The sequence below is a fragment of the Rhipicephalus microplus genome, chromosome 1, assembly GCF_043290135.1.
Source record: "Rhipicephalus microplus isolate Deutch F79 chromosome 1, USDA_Rmic, whole genome shotgun sequence".
NCBI lineage: Eukaryota > Metazoa > Arthropoda > Arachnida > Ixodida > Ixodidae > Rhipicephalus > Rhipicephalus microplus.
In genome coordinates this window covers 128273779-128294313 of record NC_134700.1, presented here as the reverse complement: position 1 = coordinate 128294313, position 20535 = coordinate 128273779, and the positions used below count along the sequence as shown (strand labels likewise).

At 44.0% G+C, this 20535-nt stretch overlaps 1 protein-coding gene across 1 annotated transcript in view; it reads left to right on the top strand.

The window, feature by feature from the left end:
* The first annotated feature begins 1164 nt into the window (after window positions 1-1164).
* The window catches only part of LOC119178218 (uncharacterized), a 40495-nt gene continuing 21124 nt past the window's right edge, over window positions 1165-20535 (top strand). The window contains exons 1-2 of the mRNA XM_075887344.1: window positions 1165-1378; window positions 3599-3880. Of these exons, the coding sequence (XP_075743459.1) occupies window positions 1253-1378; window positions 3599-3880 (408 nt within the window). The 5' untranslated portion in view covers window positions 1165-1252. The remainder of the gene's footprint in view (window positions 1379-3598; window positions 3881-20535) is intronic.

The window sequence follows — 20535 nt, the reverse complement described above, 5'->3', positions numbered from 1 at the left end:
TCGGCTTTTTAGCAAAAAAAACTCCCAAGCATTTCCCCGAGGGTGAACATGGTTAAGTGCGAATACACGGGGTGATGCTATGAGGGGTATTTATTAATTCGCACTATTATATTTATTAATCACACTATGGTGCCTTTGCGGTGTAATGGTTTCTGGGAATCGCAATTTGATCACATGGGGGAGTTTACGTTAACTCACTGGCGAATGCCAACGGATTTTAACTCTACTCCCCCTCACGACCCGCTCTCGACGGGAGACTGAGAGAGAAGGCGGGCGCGCGAGAGCGAGGGGTGCGCGTGCAGCTGCAGCGAGCGAGGAGAGCGGAGGAGCGAGCGAAGGGGGAGGGGTATAAGGCGCGTTACTGACACCGATATCAGCGTCGCGTCCGTGGCTTATTCGGTAGAGAGTCGCGCTGCGGCCCGCCAAGTCCTCTTTCTTTTAAAGATAGAGAGAAGACTGCGGACGCCGCCGACGGCGGTGGATGGTTTGGGGTCGCTTATAAAGTGTATTTACACTTGAAACGCCTCATTTACCAGTCAGACACATCTGCAGCCATGAAGGCGAGTGTGGAGCACTCTTTAATGCTTAATGGCGTCCGTAGTACGGAATCTTAATACAAGATGCCAGCTGACCTATGATCCCTCAGAAATTTAACCAAGGCACCAAGTCTGCCACAATGCCACATCAACACCCCCTCCCTATGAATGAATGATTGATTCAAAGAAGTGTATGTGTTATGAACTCATAATTGCACGTTCATAATTGACAACCTAATTGAGGCAAAACTCAGTCAAACAAAAGAAGACGCAGGATTTCAAACAGGCTACTCAACAAACGAGTACTCAACAAACATCTGCCGTGCATGACGCGCGTGACAACGCGCTAGACTGTGCCTCGCGAGAGAACGACCTGCCGGCCTGGATCATCCGCAGGGCGTCTGCTCGTTCTGAACCGGGCTCGTCCCTTCGGACTCTTTCGGACGGTGGTTTGGCTGAGTTTCGGGTGAATTTCACCTGTTGAAACTAGCTGAAATTGCATATTACTTCTTTAAGCAATCGAATTAGTGCTAATGTCTAATTCATCTCCTGGCCAAGGGCACAGCCCTTGGTCAGCCTCCTTGCCTAATGATGAATTGCCATCGGAATATTTTTTCCGCAGTGGTGTTGGAAGCATCCCTGTTGCGCTGGTGCCCTCGAGTGGTGGATTTATTAGGCTCAACAACCCGAGGGCGATCCAGGTGGAGTTGCAGGCCATGACGCCGCACTTTCAGCTGATAAGTGATGTTCGTCAGTTCGGAAGAGGTGGTTTGGTAAGCAGATCGTCAGATCCTTCGTGCGTTTCTGACATCCTGAAATGCAAGACATTTGCTTCAGTCCCGGTAAGTGCATTTATCCCGCCTCATTTAGCGTGCACTAAGGGAATTGTACGAGGAGTCGACTCTACATTAACGCCCGCTGAGACTCTGGAAAAGCTGTCTGATGCTGGGGTCATAGCTGTGTACCGATGCAACCGATTAGTTAACGGTGAGAAAGTCCCCACTGAGTCGGTTATTGCTACCTTTGCCGGCACTTCCTGTCCATCCAAGTTAAAAATATGGCCGCTCATTTTCAGAGTCGAACGTCTCGCTTCTCGTCCTCTCCAATGTCAAAACTGTTGGCGTTTTGGTCACAGTGCAGGGGGCTGTAAATGAAATTCACGTTGCCGCATCTGTGGCGATACCCATCCATCGAAGGAGTGCAACGCCGAAACCGAAAAGTGCTGCCTCTGTGCAGGAAATCACGCGGCCGATTATCTGAACTGCACCGCAAGGTCTAATGAAACGCAACTTCTAGAAATCATGGACAGACGTCGTTGCTCGCGGCGAGAAGCAATAACAGTTGTGAAGGATAGAGCCTTTGGATATGCCGGAGTCGCGTCGAGGCACGAACAACTAAGTGAGACGAAGATTCTTAAACTTATTGAGGCTGCAGTCGAAAAGGCGATGTCGAAAGCGCTGGAACACATAGTTACGAGCGTGAGTGAGTGCATCTCTCAAGTGTTTTGCTCACAGATGACACAGCTGGCTTCTGCAGTAGGAGTACCGATGGCCAAGTCGGCACCTTGTGCAGCGGAAGAGATACCGAATTTAGCCCCACAGCGACACTCCCGAGAGGAGAAAACCCCAATTTCGTCCGTACCTTCTACGTCGAACCACGTGGAGGATCAGAATGAAATGAACGTATGCCAAGATTTCAGGCGTCAGAAGCGCACTGGATCTCCATCAAAATCTCCTTGCCCAAACACAAAACCCAAAAAGGGCAGCGAAAATGCCAGTGCACTTATTAAAGAGAGTATTTTAGAAGCTGCTGTTGCTGAAGTGTTTCGCTCGTCAACATAGATACCTTGAAAGTACTACAGTGGAATTGTAGGTCTTTGATTTCTGCTTCTACTGACTTACTTTGCTTAATTAATCAGTTATATCCGGATATAATCTTATTACAAGAAACCTGGCTTAACCCTGTTAAGAATTATCATTTAAACAATTTCAGAGCATTTCGGTTAGACCGTCCATCACTAGGAGGTGGTCTAATTATACTAGTCTCGAATAAATTTTGCCGCACAGCGAGCATAGCTTTTCAGCTTATGTCCACAGACTGTGAAATTTTGGCAATAGACCTCTGTCTGCCAGGGCACCACCCTTTTTCACCTATAAACGCATATTATCCAACGGGTTTGCATAATACTCAATAATTAAATACTGTCTTAGCTAATTGCAAGAATAATTTCCTTCTGACTGGTGATTTCAACTCACATCATGTTTCATGGGGATTTCGAACAGGCCCTTCTGGTACTCTTCCGTGGGATTGGATGAGTAATAAAAATCTTATCTGCCTAAATGATAGACAGCCTACATTTATTCGCGGACGGACACGATCGGTATTAGATCTCACGTTTTGCAGCCCAAGTGTTTCAATGAAGTCTTGGAAAACAATTGATTTCTCTTCAAACAGTGACCATCTTCCTGTATACTTTGAAATCTCATGTGCCGTGAAATCTATTGAAAGGACAGAGAAAACATTGATCAATTACAAAAAATTTAAAGACTGCATGCGTTCCAACATTAGGGCAGTGTCCAGTGGTCAAAATGAAGACCACGGCAGAAGTCTCTGTTCTGCTTTAAAAATCCCCAAGAACACTTCAGAATTTGTAATTGCTTCGTCGTCATCCAAAAGTGCCCAACCTAGTAGATGGTGGAATGATGAGTGCACACGAGATTATAGAAGAAGAAAAGCTGCATGGAAAAGACCTATATGTAATCAGAGTCCAAAAAATTGGAAGGATTATCAGTTCATTGCGGCAACATTTACACGCACTGTATCGCGAGCGAAAGAGCAATATGACCAAGAACATTTCGAGTAGCTGTCTAAATCAAATAACAAACGTGCTTTATTCAACTTCCTTCGTGGTAGGAAGAAGACCCATATACCAGGAAACGTTGACTCAGTAGTTTACACCTCACGGGAACTACAGGAATCATTGAATCAGTTGGCTAAAGAGTGGGCATTGGATCTCAGCAGTGATGCCGGCGGCTGACAACCCCCTTTGTTTTTTTGTTCAGCTGGCTGCAATCCTTGGAACGTGCCCTGCTGCCTGCGCGGATCGACTGCGACTGCCTCCTGAGATCGACGCATGTCCCTTGTTTGACTCGTCACCTTGCGTCGACCATGGTTGGCCGCCTTACGCAACATTGAAACCCTACTACGCAGAAGAAGCCAGTGTGACATCGTCATCAAGGCAGACGGACCATATAACCGGCTGGCGGAACCCTTCGCCCTTCAGTGGGCATTGGATCGCAGCAGTGATGCCGGCGGCTGACAACCCCCTTTGTCTTTTTGTTCAGGTTGGTCCCGCCCCACCCCTTTTTTCTAAACGCTCAAACAACCTCTTTCTGCTGCTGTTCCCATGCCCAAGTGTTCTTGCCTGCACCGTTGTGGAGTGTGTTTTTGTTGCTAAAATGTTGTTGGTCAGCGGAGACGTCGAGCTCAACCCTGGTCCCCCGAAACAAGACCCTAGCAAACAGAGCAGTGACGTTCTTCTGGCTATTCAAGATTTAACAAAACACCTTGACCAACGGCATGACAGCCTCATTAAATCCATAGACGAAGTGAAAGAAAACCAAAAGTTACTTGAGTCCAAAGTATTAGATTTGACCACTCGGCTAACTGATCTAGAAAAACGAGTCGATTCATTTGAAGAATTTCTAGACGGCTCTAACGTGCAGGAAATGATAGCCACCACCGTTCGAAGTGAACAGGCTTCGCTCCGAGCGCGTCTGGATGAGTTCGAGGATAGGTCTCGTCGTGAGAACCTGATTTTCTACGGAATTAAAGATTCAGCGTCAGAAACTTGGGCCGATTCTGAAGAAAAGGTCCGATTGATTCTTACCTCTACGTTAAACTTGCAGCTACCTGACGATGCTATCGTGCGTGCTCACAGGCTAGGAACGTTTTCGCGGCATAAAACTAGGCCCGTGATAGCACGTTTCACTTCTTCCAAAACTAAAGATAGTGTTTTGTCTCAGAAGTCTAAGTTTCGTGACACAAATACATCAATCTGTGAGGATTTCTGCAAGGCTACACGCGCCACCCGGAAAAAACTAATCGACTTCGCCAAGTCGACTGGTCACAAATTTTCTCCTAAATACAATAAAGTGGTCATTGTCAATAAAATATACACCTACTGCGCATCTTCAGATCGCGTGTGCGAAATAGGAACGAACTCGCTTGACCCCTCAAATCCTCCTAATCGCGATGATCCTGTCATCAGAGGCCCATCTTCTCCACTGTAGCTAGATGCTAACACAAGTTGTAATACCTCTAACCCTGACTGTTGTTTTTTGCTTTGTAATATCCGAAGTGTTATCAACAAGCGTGATGCCTTGTCTTCGTCAGTAAACACGTGCCTTTCCGATGTGATAGTTTTGACTGAAACCTGGCTGTCGTCAAAAGTTGAAAACCGTGAGATCCTGCAGTGCGACAAAAAATTTTCCTTTTTTAGGTGTGACCGTGGCTCGCGTTCTGGTGGCGGTGTCTTGATCGCTGTTTCAGAGAAATTCATGTCTTTTAAAATTCCCATTGTATGTTCCCTTGAATTGGTGTGCGTTCGAATCCGCATAAGTCACTAAGATGTCATTGTTTGTGCCTGCTATCGCCCTCCGAATGCGCCATCTGGTTTTTCCAATGATTTTCATGACGTCCTAAGTGACTTGGACGTGAGGTTCCCTGCCACACCAATTTTAATCCTAGGTGATTTTAACTTTCCTGATATTTCGTGGAACTCCCATTTATCGCCTGGCTCTGGCTCCTCTGAAAGCGCCTGCTTCCTTAACACATGCACGCAATTCAATTTAACGCAGCTGGTTATGTGCCCAACTCGCATTACACATTCAAGTGCTTCAACTTTAGACTTAGTTCTGACTTCTCACCCCGATCTCGTGCAATCGCTTTCTGTTTTGCCAGGCCTCAGTGATCACAAAGCAATCGTTTTCAACCTCCCCTGTGCATCGCCCCGTAAACAAAAAAGTAAAAAGCGATTCAGGGACTACAGTAGAGCTGATTATGGAACCATTAATACCGAACTTGAACATTTCACCTCGGTTTTCTAGAAGACTTCAACCAAAGATCTGTCAACGATAACTGGATGCTGTTTAAAAATAAAGTTGCCGAACTCGTTAACAAGTACATACAACTACGCGAAATCGCATGTAACAGTCAATCACCGTGGTTCACGCCAACATTGAAACGCCTGTCCAATAAAAACAAGCGCGTTTACCGCCAAGCCAAGCGTTCTAATTTATCCGAAAGATGGGAGGTTTACGAAAAGGTAGCCGATGAATACGGGCGTGCTTTATGCGCGGCAAAAGAGTCCTTTCTTCAGCAAACGCTACTGTTAATTCTGCAAAACAATCCCCACAAATTTTGGCAGGTCGTTAATGGGGGCGATAGGAAACAGATTGAACTTACCACTGACACGGACGAAGTAATTTCCTGTGAGAACGTTTGTATCACCCTTAACCATGCATTTTCTTCATTCTTTACGAACACTACTCCTGTCGTCCTTCCAGGTGTTCAAGCTCGCGATTTCATTGGGATGAATTCTGTACACGTTGACCGGGCCGGCATACGCAAGTTGATCCAAAATTTAAAAATTTCGTCGTCACCAGGCTTCAATGGCATTTCTTCTAAATTTTTGAAAAACACTGACGTTCATTCCTCAATTATTCTGTCGAGACTTTTTGATCAGTCATTAGAAGAAGGTGTTCTCCCAGAGGACTGGAAGGTGGGGAAGGTGGCTCCCTTGTTTAAATCAGGAAACGCTCATAGTCCCGGGAACTATCGCCCCATTTCACTAACCAGTGTACCATGCAAACTTCTCGAACATGTAATTTACACCCACGACGTGAGCTATCTTGAAAGTTACGCCTTCTTCAGCATTCACCAACACGGGTTTAGGAAATATTATTCATGTGAGACACAGCTTCTGGCCTTCACTAACGATTTATTCTCTGCTGCTGATCGTTCATCTACTGTTGATTGTGTCTTCATAGATTTTTCGAAAGCCTTTGATACCGTCTGCCACAAGTTACTTCTTCTGAAACTAAACGTGCTAGATATTGATGCTAACGTCTTAAAGTGGATTGAATGTTTCTTATCTAACCGCACCCAGTTCGTAACTGCTAATGACCATTGTTCCCCGACTAGCCCTGTAACGTCCGGCGTTCCGCAAGGTTCAGTTCTTGGTCCCCTACTATTTCTTATCTACATCAACGACTTACCTAAAGACATTTCATCATCCATCAAACTATTTGCCGATGACTGTGTAATTTACCGTGAAATCCGGACTAACGCAGATAATCTTGCCCTTCAAACAGACCTGGATCACATTTCATCATGGTGCGACGCATGGTTAATGAAGCTAAACGTTACTAAATGCAAGGCTATGCGAATTTCCCGTTGTATTTCTCATAATGTACCGTGCGACTACACACTTAACCACAGCAATCTCGATCTGGTTTCGTCCTACAAGTACCTAGGAGTATATATTTCTAACAATCTCTCTTGGAACACGCATGTCGATTATATTACAAACAATGCGAATCGCACGTTAGGTTATCTGCGCAGAAACGTTTCTTTGGCTCCGACTAACCTTAAACTTCTGCTTTATCAAACATTAGTCCGACCCAAACTCGAGTACGCGTCATCAGTCTGGGATCCACATACCAATTACCTCGCTGACAGCATCGAGGCGGTTCAAAATCGCTCGGCACGTTTTGTCATGTCAAACTACCATCGCACGTCCAGTGTTACCTCGATGAAAGCCAATCTTCAATTACCCACTCTCTCACTGCGGCGTAAAATATCTCGCCTTTGCCTGTTCCATAAGATCTTTCATTGTATTCCGTCTTTTAGCAACACTCTTTTCCAGCCCCCATCGTACGTTTCCTCACGCAACGATCATCAGTTTAAAGTGGGCATTCCTAGCGCCCGCACGAATTTATATTTTGAATCATTCATCCCGAAAACTGCAAATGAGTGGAACCACCTTCCCGCCCCTATCGCTGCTATCACTGACCTCACTTTGTTTAAAAACGCCCTCTCTAACCATTTCGCGTAAATTCGCCACTTAAGTCACGCTGTGTTTTCTCTTGTTAGTTTTTTGTGTGCGCGTGTCATTCAAAGACGCAACCATGTTGAACATTGTTGTTACAACCACCCTGCCTCTTCTTCACATCACGCAGTCTTTCTTTTCTTTTATGGTTTTCAGACCGCCATTGTGCGCATATAATTTTGGTTTGCTGTATTTCCTGATTTTCTGTACGATGTATACCCGCTCCTCTCTGTAATGCTTCGGCCTTGAGAGTAAATAAATGAAATGAAATGAAATGAAATTAGAAAACAGGTTCTCAACGCATCTTCCTAATTCGGCTTACACAACAACCATCTATGACTACACAGAAATATCAACTTCCGAATTAAATCAGGCTATGGAAAGATTGCCAAATGCAGCAGCAGGCCCCGATGAAATAACAAATACAATGCTAAAAATACTTCACAGGGAATATCCGAATGATCTGTTAAGTCTCGTCAATTATTCCCTTAGAAGAGCATGGGTCCCTTCTGAATGGAAGATTGCGAAAATTATACCATTGCTTAAGAAACAGGGGGCAGGCTATAATTTAGACAACATACGACCGATAGCCTTAACATCTAATGTAGTAAAACTTATTGGAAGGGTACTTCATGGTCGTATAATTAGGTTTCTTAACGAGAAACAACTGTTGAGTTCTTCCCAAATTGGCTTTAGATCTGGATATTCCATATGGCATGCACATGTAGATCTGGAAAGTCGTATTCATATTGCCCGTCACAAAAAGCACTTTGCGGCTTTAGTAACGTTAGACATATGTAAAGCATATGATAGTGTAGAGTATTCTATTTTGACTAATCAGTTATGGAGTCATGGGCTTCCACCTTATATAGTAGCATGGGTGACGGAATTTTTAGGTAGAAGAAAATTCTTTTGTTATCAAGGCGGTTTCTCTTCCTGTAAGCACAAGCAAACCCGAGGTGTACCTCAGGGGTCAGTACTTTCTCCGGTTTTATTCAACATATTGCTTAGTACCATCCCCGTTCATCCAGATGTGAAAACCTATGTTTATGCCGATGACATTGCTTTCTTTGCTATGGCACATGACTTCCACTGTCTCTACACTATCTTGCAAGCATATCCTAATAAAATAGAACATTGGCTGGATGGATTGATGTTTAACCTGAATACCGGTAAATGTGCTATTCTCGTTTTTCCAATCAAAGATCCCGTGCACATATCTATTATTTACAAGCTTCAAGATATCCCACAAGTACAATCATTGAAATATCTTGGAGTTATGTATAATGAACATCTAAATTTGCGCCCTCACATTGAATACATCGCGACAAAAGCAGTACGCGCGATGGGCGTATTGCGGAGGTTGAGCAATTGTAGATCAGGTATGAGAAGAAAGGCACTTTTGATTATATATAAAATGTATGTCCGACCTGTGTTGGAGTTTGGCTGCATTCTTTTTTCTGGTGCGCCAGCCTACAAACTTCAGCCGCTCGTTCTGTTGGAAAGAGAGGCTTTACGGCTATGCTTAGGACTTCCAAAGTATACTGCAAATGCAGTGTTATACCTTGAAGCACGAATACCAACCTTATTATGTCGCTTTAACATTTTTACTGTGCAGACCTTTTCACGACTATATGAAGCACCGTTTAACCCTGAACAAATTACTTTTATTTCCAATCCTGACCTATTCTTCTCCGTGCATTGGCCCAGATTTACCAAACCACAAATACTATTTGTTCAATCGTTACTTGAGCCCCGTAATGTACACGTTTGTGATCTGATTCCTTTAACTGAGCAACAAAATTCTCCAGAAATTGTTTACCATGATATCTTCCCAACTCACGCTAAGCTATAATCTACAGGCATTTTAAATGGTTTATTGCAGGACCATTTAAGTACTCTGCCAACAAATGTCATTATAGCAACGGACGCATCTCAATCAAATGAAAAATCAGGCGTTGGAATATATTGCCCCGTACTTGATTGGTCATTTTCACTTCGCTTACCGGACTTTCTTCCTGTCTTTCTGGCTGAATTCATGGCAATAATGTTAGCTTTGCGAAAGGTAAATATTTCCATTCCAGTCGTAGCAGTCATAATTGATTCATTATCAGTGTGCTCTTCTCTGTCCGCATCTGGTCACTCACCTATAGTGAAACTTTTTAAATCGTTGATCCCCTGTGATCTCCGAAGTATTCATTTAATCTGGACACCAGGGCACCAAGGTTTGTTGCTAAACGAAATAGCTGATTCTCTTGCGAAGGTATCCCTTTCAACACCAATTATTCCTATTTTCCCTCATACAGTATACATTACGGTGACGAGATTTCGCACACTTAAAATCAGGCAAAATTTATCTGACCCTGCACTGACGACTTCTCCAGAGTACAAACACTTGTTATTTCCCTGGCGCAGTGAACATTTATCAATTCAAGGATGATGGAAGTTGTCATCACGAAATTTCGTTGCCGCGTTACCTCCCTTAATTTTTACTTGCATAGATCAGGCATATTGAATTCCCCTATGTGCATTTACTGTAATCAAGAGGAAACGATCAGTCATTTTTTATTACATTGTCGCCGTTTCGATTTATTCAGGCAAAGCATACTAGCACCACCTCTTCAAAGACTGGGCTTGCAACTATCACAATCTGATCTTCTTTCATTTGGAGCCTCTACACTGGGTTTCAGCCATAGGGATGTTTTATTCGCCGTTCAAGAATACATCACTGCGACTAAACGATTTTCTTGCTAAATTGCTGTCTCACTATTTTTCTTCTTTTTTTTCTGCAAACTTGATATTGGTATTTCACATCAAAATTAAGTTACAAAAAAATTTGTAGGAATGACGCAATGCTGAAAGTTTAGGGCAAATTCACCTTATATTCGGCCAATCGCCTTCTTTGGGTACGAGCCATTTGCACAGGGAAACAACAACAACAACAACAAACGACCATAATCATACGATCAATCAGTTATAGAGAAGTGCTCAGAATACAGCCAATCACCATACATAGCGTTCATAGATTACGAGAAGGCGTTTTACTCCGTACCAATATCCACTGTCTTGCAGACACTTTGAAATCAGGGCGTCAACGAAGCATATGTAAACATCCTGGAAAAAAAAGCTACAGTGGGTCAAATGCTACCATGATGTTTCATAAAGAAAGCAACAGAATACCAATCCAGAAAGGTGAAAGGCAGAGGAACACAATCTCCTCAATGCTATCTGCTGCATGCTTGCAGGAGGTTTTCACAGGGCTTGAATGGGAAGAGTTAAGGATAAGAGCTGATGGATAGTACCTTAATAATCTGCGCTTCGCCGATGACATTGCATTGCTGAGTCACTCAGACGACGAATTGCAACTCATGATTCTGGAGTTAGACAAAGAGAGCAGAAAAGTGGGCCTTGAAATTATTTTGCAGAAAACGAAAGTAATGTACAACAGCATCGGAAGCGAACAGCACTTCGAGATAGTTAATAGTGCACTAGACGTTGTAAAAGACTATGTCTACTTAAAACAGAAAATAACCGCGGAGCCTAACCATGAGGTTGAAGTAACTAGAAGAATAAGAATGGGGTGGAGCACATTTGGCAAGCCCTCTGACACCATGACAGGTGGATTGCCACTCTCGCGTAGGAGGCAGATATATAAATAAGTGAATCTTGCCGGTACTTAGCTACGAAGCAGAGACCTGGAGACTTGCAAAGGAGTTCCGCTTAAATTGGGGACGTCGCAATGAGCAATAGAAAGGCAAATGGTAGGTGTAAGATTAGGAGACAAGAATAGAGCCGAGTGGATCATGGAAGAAACCAGGGTTAAGGATATTGAAGTTGAAATCACGAGGAGAAAATGGACACGGGGCAGGTATATAGCACATAGAAAGGGTAACCGCTCGTCATTAGGGGAACTAATTGGATTCCCACAGAAGGCAAGTGGGATAGGGGAAGACAGAAAGTTAGGTGGGCAGATGAAATTAAGAAGTTTGCGGGTGTAAAATGGCAGCAGCAAGCGCAGGACCGAGTACACTGGCGGATCGTGGGAGAGGCCTTTGTCCTGCAGTGGACTAAGTCAGTCTGATGATGATGATGATTGTACGTTACGTTTTTATTATATTGCGTCTATTCAAAACACGAGCCCATAAAATTTTCAATTCTTCCTTCATTAACAGTGAGGGTCTAGTTCTGGCAGACTAGGTGCGTTTTCGTAGAACGTGGGAAATAATTGGTCAGCTGCCAACTCATAACACGGTGTCATATTATGTGACGCTAACAAGCAGAAAAAGAGCATTCCACACTCGCCGTCACGGCTACTTGTGGCGCTCAAAGAACCTTCGAGGTTGAATGGCACACAGTGTGTAGAGGAAGGAGGGATAGCCTCCGTGGGAGCTCATTTGGTAGAGCCTTGTACGCATTGTTCGAAGTTTGTAAGCTCCGTTCATTGACACGACGAATATTCTTTCCCTTCTCTCTTACTCGTTCAAAGTTAAGTTACATTTACTACTAACAATGTTAGTATTGCCCGTTCTTAAAAGTATGTTTACCAAAGTAAACAAGCCCTAAAAATTTCGCTTGATTCAGTTACTCTTATCTTTTATTTCCCATAAACTTCATGAACCTCTTCACCGGATCCTACGCCTCGCTGCCCTGTCTAGGTTCGTAGCTGGCAGACATGCAGCTGCTCATATAAAGAGTACGTGTCTTGGATGCCCTCGCAGCAGGTTTTCTTCAAGTGCTGTACAAGTCATCTGTAAATGATAGATGTAAACGCCACGTAATAATACAAAACATATTTCTTTGCGTAAGCTGTTTGTCTCTTAGACCAAAAAGAGAGCAATGTGAATGAAAACACAAAAGTATTATAAGTTGCGCTCTGAATATGCGATTCCTATACAATTGCAGTCCGACAGGGTTTGGTTGCAACAGCGCGTTCATTCATCTTTATTAACGTATCGTTTGCGCAAGCGTTAGATTCGCCTAAGGTTGCACGGCGGGCTTGTTAGTTATCCATAGTATCTAGGGTATAGCGCATCCATGACGAGACAGAGAAGAACACACGTAACACATACAAAGCACTAACATTCAACAATGCAATTTATTCCTAGAAACAGCAATACATATACCCTAACAAGGCGCATCACAAACCACGTGCTCGAACCTAAAATTGTGTATCTAAAGCAACTCATGTGACACTCAAATATTTTATTTATTGCAATAATAAAGATACAGATGGCTTGCAGATACACGTGTCACTAAACTGGGCGATAAATCTCGCTTCTACATTGAGCCTTGTCATTTCGTTAGTCCTCCTTCCGATTATGCTTGTGTGATCAAACAGGGCTTGGCACCGGCACTCCTTGCAGTGAATTGCGAGGAAACTCTCAGGCTGCGCCTTGGCAACTTTATTCTTGTTGGAGCTGGCATACCTGGTGATGGCTATAGCTGAGTATCTGAATGCAAAAAACTTCTGGACGGATATACAGCACTCATGGTTTGTTACATCAGAGGGATGGGATCGTTTGAAGCGCCAAAGACGCGTTTGTGTAGTTGCTGCTGATAGTGAGTTTGCGTAGTTGTTGAAGAGAGCGGTTCTGTCATGCAATTTGTGTTTAAAGTTAGTTCTTAAACATCTGTTCACTCTCTCATTCTTCGGCTTGTTCTCTATCTCCAGCATTCATCTTACTGTGAATGTTGTTCTGCACGCCATTTTTTTTGTGTTCCTTAGGCAGCATAAGAGTGTTTTTTAAACATTCACCTCGTACGATATCCCAGAAGAAATTGAATGAAGAAAAAGGGCTTTGAATTAGATACTTGAAGAAAACCAAGACCACAACACTGGCTGTGAACGAGTTCTATGACCTACAAGTTTCATGCATGCATCTTCAGTTATCCATTGGTTTTTATAGATTTAAAACTTGATGCACTCGTACGCATAGCCTGTTTCTAGTACTTCTCTAAATTCTTCCCAGAAACCTATAAATTTTTACAAGGCTAAAACCATGTACAAACCTCAAAATTAACAAGTTGAAATTCTCGATTCCCCCAGAAACAATGCGCGCTTGGACATATTTTTATATTGTGTTATCCACCATTGTCGGTAGGAAAAAGAAAAAACTTCCATTCTGGTTCTCTTTATTTTTTTATCAGGGGCTGTGTCACTGTGAATATTGAAAGCCGGCCGTGCTGCTTTCATTTGCGTCATGAAATCTACATTTCAAAATAAGTTATTTCGAGACGTGGTGCGCAGATCTGGTTTTTCCCGCATTTATGATGATGATTGTTCCTGTATTTATGAACATAAGACTCGTTGTTTGCTTCTATGAAACTGAAATATTTTAAAGGGGCTTTCTGTAAAACATCCCTACAAAAGAACCGACTTTCGGGCGAGTTCGGGCGTTCATTTACACATGACTGTTGCGAAAAACACAGTTGTTGAAAAACAGGAACTGTACTTTATTCTTCTTTCTTCCCCTTTTTCACGAAAGGTATTTTCCACCGTACCCAAGTGTTCTTACAGGAGGGTGAAGAAAAAGCCTTTATTTCAGCTGGCAATGCCAGATAGCACTCACCCCAACCAGGCTGGTCGACAAGGACGTGATTAGTAGAAGCTGACACCCATGCCCACTGGAAAAGGGTTGGCTGTTTCTGAAGTGTGGAGCCATAAGCACGGTCGTCTTCCAGCCTGTTTGGTGTGGTAGAGGCTTGGGGTTATAGGTGGATTCAGTCGTCAGGCCCAGACGACATGGTAAGTGTTGGCCACTTCATCACCGTACTGAGACTGCCCACTTATGTTTGGGTCGCAATCTTGCAGTATTGCTGGACAGACTAGCTTGTTTGTCTGTAGGTACCACAGGTTGTGCTCCTCCGTTTTCGAAAGTCCTTTCGCTCGTGCGGGATACTAGAGGCGTAGCTCCATGCAGTTTTCTTTTATTTCTCGGAACTGTGCTAGAGGTGTGGGGCATTCAGGTCTATCAGGACAACGGGCAGCTTCCCGGATACTAAGCACATAGGCCACTGTATCAGAAGCTTAGTTACCTTAGGGACCCTTGTGTCCTTGTGTACAATATGACGTTCTGCGGTAGATCATGATTTCTGATGCTCAATTTGATTAGTCCATTAACAAGCGGAGAAATTTCTCCTCTCAGGTAGCTCTCGCACGCTCTTGAAGAGTCCGTAACAATTTGGTTTGATTGAGGATGGGATATCGCCATTGCGATGACCACTCCTCCACCTTATTTGAGTCTGTGGCTTTGAAAGCAAGTTCGGCTACCTGCATTTCTAATGTAACGCAGCCATCGTGTAGTAACGCCTAGGCGATAGTCCGGCCGTGTCAATATCATAGACCCCTACATGAGAGCGAACCGTTTTTTCGAGTGCCTCAGCGTGCGCTTGCCTTCCATCCTCGTTCGCCTCTCGGATCACATCGTAGAGGAGCGGGGACAACCAGAGCTCGGTTCTCTAAAGTCCGGTGATGCGTTCTGCTTGTTCACTGGCGCAATCGTACCTGATCTAGAGATGCCTCAGTAGACACCGAACGAGGATCATCTGCTTGAGTTGTGTAAATTGATTTGTGAGATGTGTTCTTGTTAGCTACTGTATTCGGAATGACCACTGGCTATAGGTGGCATGCCGTGCAAATGAAGATGGCTGTGGCAGGAAGGTGAACCTATAAACTCGCGTATAAAGTATGCAGTGCATCATTAAGCGTCCTGTGTCGCTTTCACCACATAAGCCCTTGATCGTCAACTGAATGTATATCGGACCAAAGAGCTTTCCCAAACAATAGGTGCTGCTAAACGTTTGATACCTAATTTTCACCGCAGTAAAAATAGTGTTGGCGTCAGCTGATCAACCGTGCGTCGTCCATGCCTCGCGTAATCCAGTGCATGCTACAGAGACCTGCGCAAACTAGAATTTCCCACTGAACTGAGCGGCACTCCGAGGTAGTTGGTACCAAGCCTGCCTCGCAGATTTGTCGCAGTAGTAGGTTGCTAGCGCATAGTGAGCCATCGCAGCTGCAAAGGACAGAGTGTTTAACGTGGCAATGGATTCCAAACCAACTACGCCGGCGTCAGTACTTGCGCTGTCAGCAACAAGGAGTCGCTTTTTCAACAGAACACAAGCATTTAACTTCCCATTTAAGTAGCACTCGTGTCACAGTCCTGCTCAGACTCTAACCGTCCGCAATTCACTGCATTCTGATTTTGCTGGTTCCATCAGCGCGATTGAAACAAGAACATCAAAAAGAATATACACGTATGCTTTTCTTCACGTTGAAATTGAGAAAATTAGCCGAACAACAATGACGTTCAAAAGGTTTCGGCGAAGTGTATCAGTAGTTAGCAGAGAGGCGTGAATTGTAGTAGCAACTGCACGCTTCATCGCTGTACCCATTTCGCTTCGCTGGTGAAGCTCTAGCGTGTCGAAGTCATGCGGCGCTTCATAATGTTCACTGTAATTGGGCTGCATGCAATGCACACAAAAAATTATGCTTCTATTTTCACCTCGCTGAAGATTAGTATACACTGAGTAGATATAAACTGACTTATAAGCGTGAAAACACAACGCCCGAGAGGACGTGAAGTGCAACTAGTTCCTCCTGAGTTAGCAGCTAATCGTTCATCGTAGCTGTCATGCTCAGTGAATTCAGAACCTGCTACGTCCAGTAAAATGTCTTCGTCGTAAAGATAGGTTTTTTCAGCATCACTGCTGAAAGCAATATGAATAGTTCTATCCACCAAAAGACTTCGACAACCCCAACACCGCTTCCCTCAGCACGTTTATCTGGGCGAGGAGAACATTTCACTCTGAGACCCGTTCACAAGCGAGCTGCTTGCAGTGTGCTGCCATGTATCAATAAACGCACAAAGATAAGCTGCTCAGCATTATACATCCTTTCGAGAGCAAATTGTGAACCTCCGCGATTCTTGTCATAGACAAAAAAAATTAGCAGAAACCTAATAACCACGAGCGAAATGTTAATAACAGCAGCTGCTACTCATCTACTTGGGCTAACCTTTTACGACCATTTTACTACCCACGTTTCCAAATACTTGAAGTTTGCAACGGTTACTACCTTTTGCGCACTCTTCGTAACTTTTCGTGATGCAGGTATGCAGTGAACTTGTTAAAGGGCCACCCACCAGGCCCCATGCCGAATTTTAGTTAGACAGTGGAGGTTGTTGGGTGTCCGATGAGGAACGTTTTACCACAAAAATTTTTCGAATCGGTTCATCTCGAGCGGAGAAAACAGGTTTTTTGAAGCGGCGCGAAACGAGGGTGAGAGGAGGCAAGCTCGAAACCCTTGCCGCTCCTCCGCGTGGCCTTCGCAAGCCAAATCTCTTTCCCGCCCTCTCCGGCATCCGACCAAGAGGTGACGTGCGCATGACGTGCCCGAACAAGCCCAGCCCCCGTGCACGTGAGCGGCGTTGCTTTGTTGACCAGCGTTATTTTGTGGTCTTCTGCCTTGTCTGCGGGATTGTTTGGAAACGCTGGCTTAGACGCGATAGATTAGATGAGAACAATGAGCCCCGCCGCGGTGGTCTAGTGGCTAAGGTACTCGGCTGCTGACCCGCAGGGCGCGGGCTCGAATCCCGACTGCGGCGGCTGCATTTCCGATGGGAATCGCGAATAGAGTTAAAGACTCCCAGTGCTGATACATTCTGATTTGATGTGACGATGGGTGACTCAAGAGCGCGTTTATATACTTCGTTGGAATTACCATCGACACTGCTGCTTTCGCGTTTAGTCATTTGTAAGTACGCCGTTGATTGTAGAATCTTGGTATATACAAAGGCATTGGTGTACTCGAACACGTCCTAGCCTCGTAGACCCCCGCGTTTGTTTCAGACTCGGCGGGCCATATGGTCTTTCTGTTCCCCACTTTCTATAGCTTTTCTAGCGTAGTGCCATTTTTTTGTTCTGTTGTGAATCAGGAGGTCCAGGATTACTATTTGTAAAACATTTTTGAATGGGTGTACCTAAGACACAAGCGTACAGATTTCTTGTCTTGGGTGCACGTTAAAGAACCCTAGGTGGTCCGAATTTCTGGAGTCCTCTACTACGACATCTCTCATAATAATATGGTGATTTTTGGACGTTACACCCCGTATATCAATCAATCAGTTTTCTTGTCAATAGTGAATTGAGCAAAATCCTTACAATGGATATTGTTTAGGTAGGAATATGTGCCTGAGTCCCAGAATAGCGGACACGAGGGGGATAGGGTTAGGAATAGTGGGTAACGATTTAGAGTACAGGGTACTCTACTATGGGAGAGCTTAAAGCCGTCTCGTGGACATCAATGTTCAAAGCCGCACTAGTGAATCGGCAGCGTGTTATCCCCTCGCAGAAGACTAGTTCTTTTGATAAATAGTGTTTCACATGTTTCGAACACCTATTTTATTAAAACTAGCTTTCGTGATATTGTTTTTTACTCTTTAGAAACGACCGGATAAAGAACCAATACTTCCTAAGAATGTGGCAGGTACTTTTGACTTTCACAGCGTTATGTTAGCTGCATCCATATTACTCTATTCTAAGGCAGATATTCACACTGTGGCGTCAGTATTCCCTCAAACACATATTTCGTCAAACATTGCTGAAATAGATTTCAATAAAACTTACGTATTGTGTGAGCAACACTTCTACATATTATGAGACCACTCCTCTGTGATCCACCAAATACGAGAGCCCCAAAATTACGATAACTTACCGGCTAAGTCGAGGTACTTTGAATATTTCTTCTCACTACCTATAGTAGCAGTTCTTCAGCCGAGCTGTGAAGTTGTACCCCCAAGCGTTTTATTCTCCGTGGACTAAGGACTATACGCAGAACTTCTAAACAACAAACAGATGATCGCGCTAACGTGCTTCTTGGCTAGCAGATATATGCAATCCTTGCATTTTAATCTCCGACGCTGAGGAAAATCTGCGGAGATGAGCTGGGATCAGCCAACGAACGCGCTCGATTTAAACTAGTTCAGAACTGCAACACCACAACTGAATTTTAACTCTGGGTGGTATGGAGGCCCTTTAACGACACAAATTTTAGGCAAACGGTATACATTTCTTAGCAATCACGCATACAATCTGTCTCAATATCCTTTCCATTGAAGAGAAGCCGGAGACAAACATTAAAATCGCATGCTGGTTGCTAAAGCGCGTCGGAACCATGGGAACTCACTTCCATGCGTCCCAGGCAAATATTAGTTTACAGCTGCTTGCGACTACTACAGGGGCTTTGAATGACATCAAATCTTTCTTGCACACCTATGTTACCAGCTTTTAAATATGACTGGAAGACTCGAATACCAAGTCGTTAACATATTTATGCGAATCCCTATGAGGAGACCCCGGAACCTAAAGACATGATAAGAACCAAGAGCTTACAATGCTGCAGGAAACATACTTTTTCGTCTTACTGAAAATGGTGATGGAACCAAATAGGGCCGTCGCAGCAACCACAAATCAATCAGTACCACTATATTTAAGTAATAATGCAATATTCTCCGCCTCCCTCCACAAGCACGTGTTTTGATCGATCAAGCTTTGCAAAACATTCGTGCTTGCATGGCCGGCTGGCGGGCATTTTTTGTTTATTCATTACGTATTCATGTATGTTTGCCGAATGTCACGACACATTATATTCACGCCAGAGCCTCAGAACGTTTTATGTTGATTAAAAACAATGGAATTGTATATAAAGACAGCATGACTATCATCATCAACGTCATGAGCCTGTCAAGGACCAATGCAGGGCAAAGGCATTATTCCTTGTTCTGCCACTCAACTCGGTTGTGTGCTTGCTGCTGCCACTTTATAGCCGTAAACTTCACCATCTCTTCAGCCCACCTAACACTCTGTCTCCCCCTAACCCGTTCGCCTTCTCTGAGAATCATATTATTTACTTTTAATGACCAGCGGTTATCCTTTCTACGTGCTACACGCCCGGCCCATGTCGATTCCCTTTTCTTGATTTCAACTATGCTATCCTTAGCGCTGGTTTGTTCCCTGATCAACTCTGCTGTCTTCTTGTCTCTTAATGTTACGCCTATTATTTTCCTTCCCATCGCTCGCTGAGTCATCCTCACTTTAATCTGAACCCTTTTTGTAAGTCTCCAAATTCCTGCTTTATAGGTTACTACCGGTCATAGGCAGCTGTTATATACCTTCTTCTTGAGAGATAGTGGCGATCCACCAGTCATGATTTGAGAGTGCTTGCCCAATGTGCTCAACCGCATTCTTATTCTTCTAGATACTCTCTTGTGCTTCGGCTCCGCGGTTATTACCTGTCCTAAGTAGACTAAGTCTTTTACAACGTCTAGTGCACTATCACCTATCTTAAAGGGCTTTCTCTTTCGAGCCTCATTTACATTACTTTCGTTTTCTGCAGTATAATTGTAAGGCCTACCTTCGTGTTCGCTTTGTGGAACTCCGTAATCATGAGTTGCTGTTCGTCACCCGAATTACTCAGCAATGCAATGTCATCGGCAAAGCGCAGGTTACAAAGGTATTCTTTATTAACTCTTATGCCTAACTGTTCTCATTCTAGGCCTCTGATAACCTCCTGTAAGCACGTGGTAAATAGCATTGACGAGATTGTATCTCCTTGCCTTACGCCCTCCTTGATTGGTATTTTGTTGCTGTTTTTATGGAGCACCATGGTGGCAGTTGACAATTGGAGATTTCTTCCAGGATGTTTATATATGTTTCGTCAATGTCCTGATCCAGTAGCGTCTGCATGACTGCTGATATTTCTGCTGATGCAAACGCCTTCTTGTAATCTATGAAGTCTATGGGTAATTGTTGGTTGTATTCTGAGCATTTTCCATTACCTGACCGATACTATGAATGTGGTAGATTGTTGAGTAGCCTGTTCAAAATCTT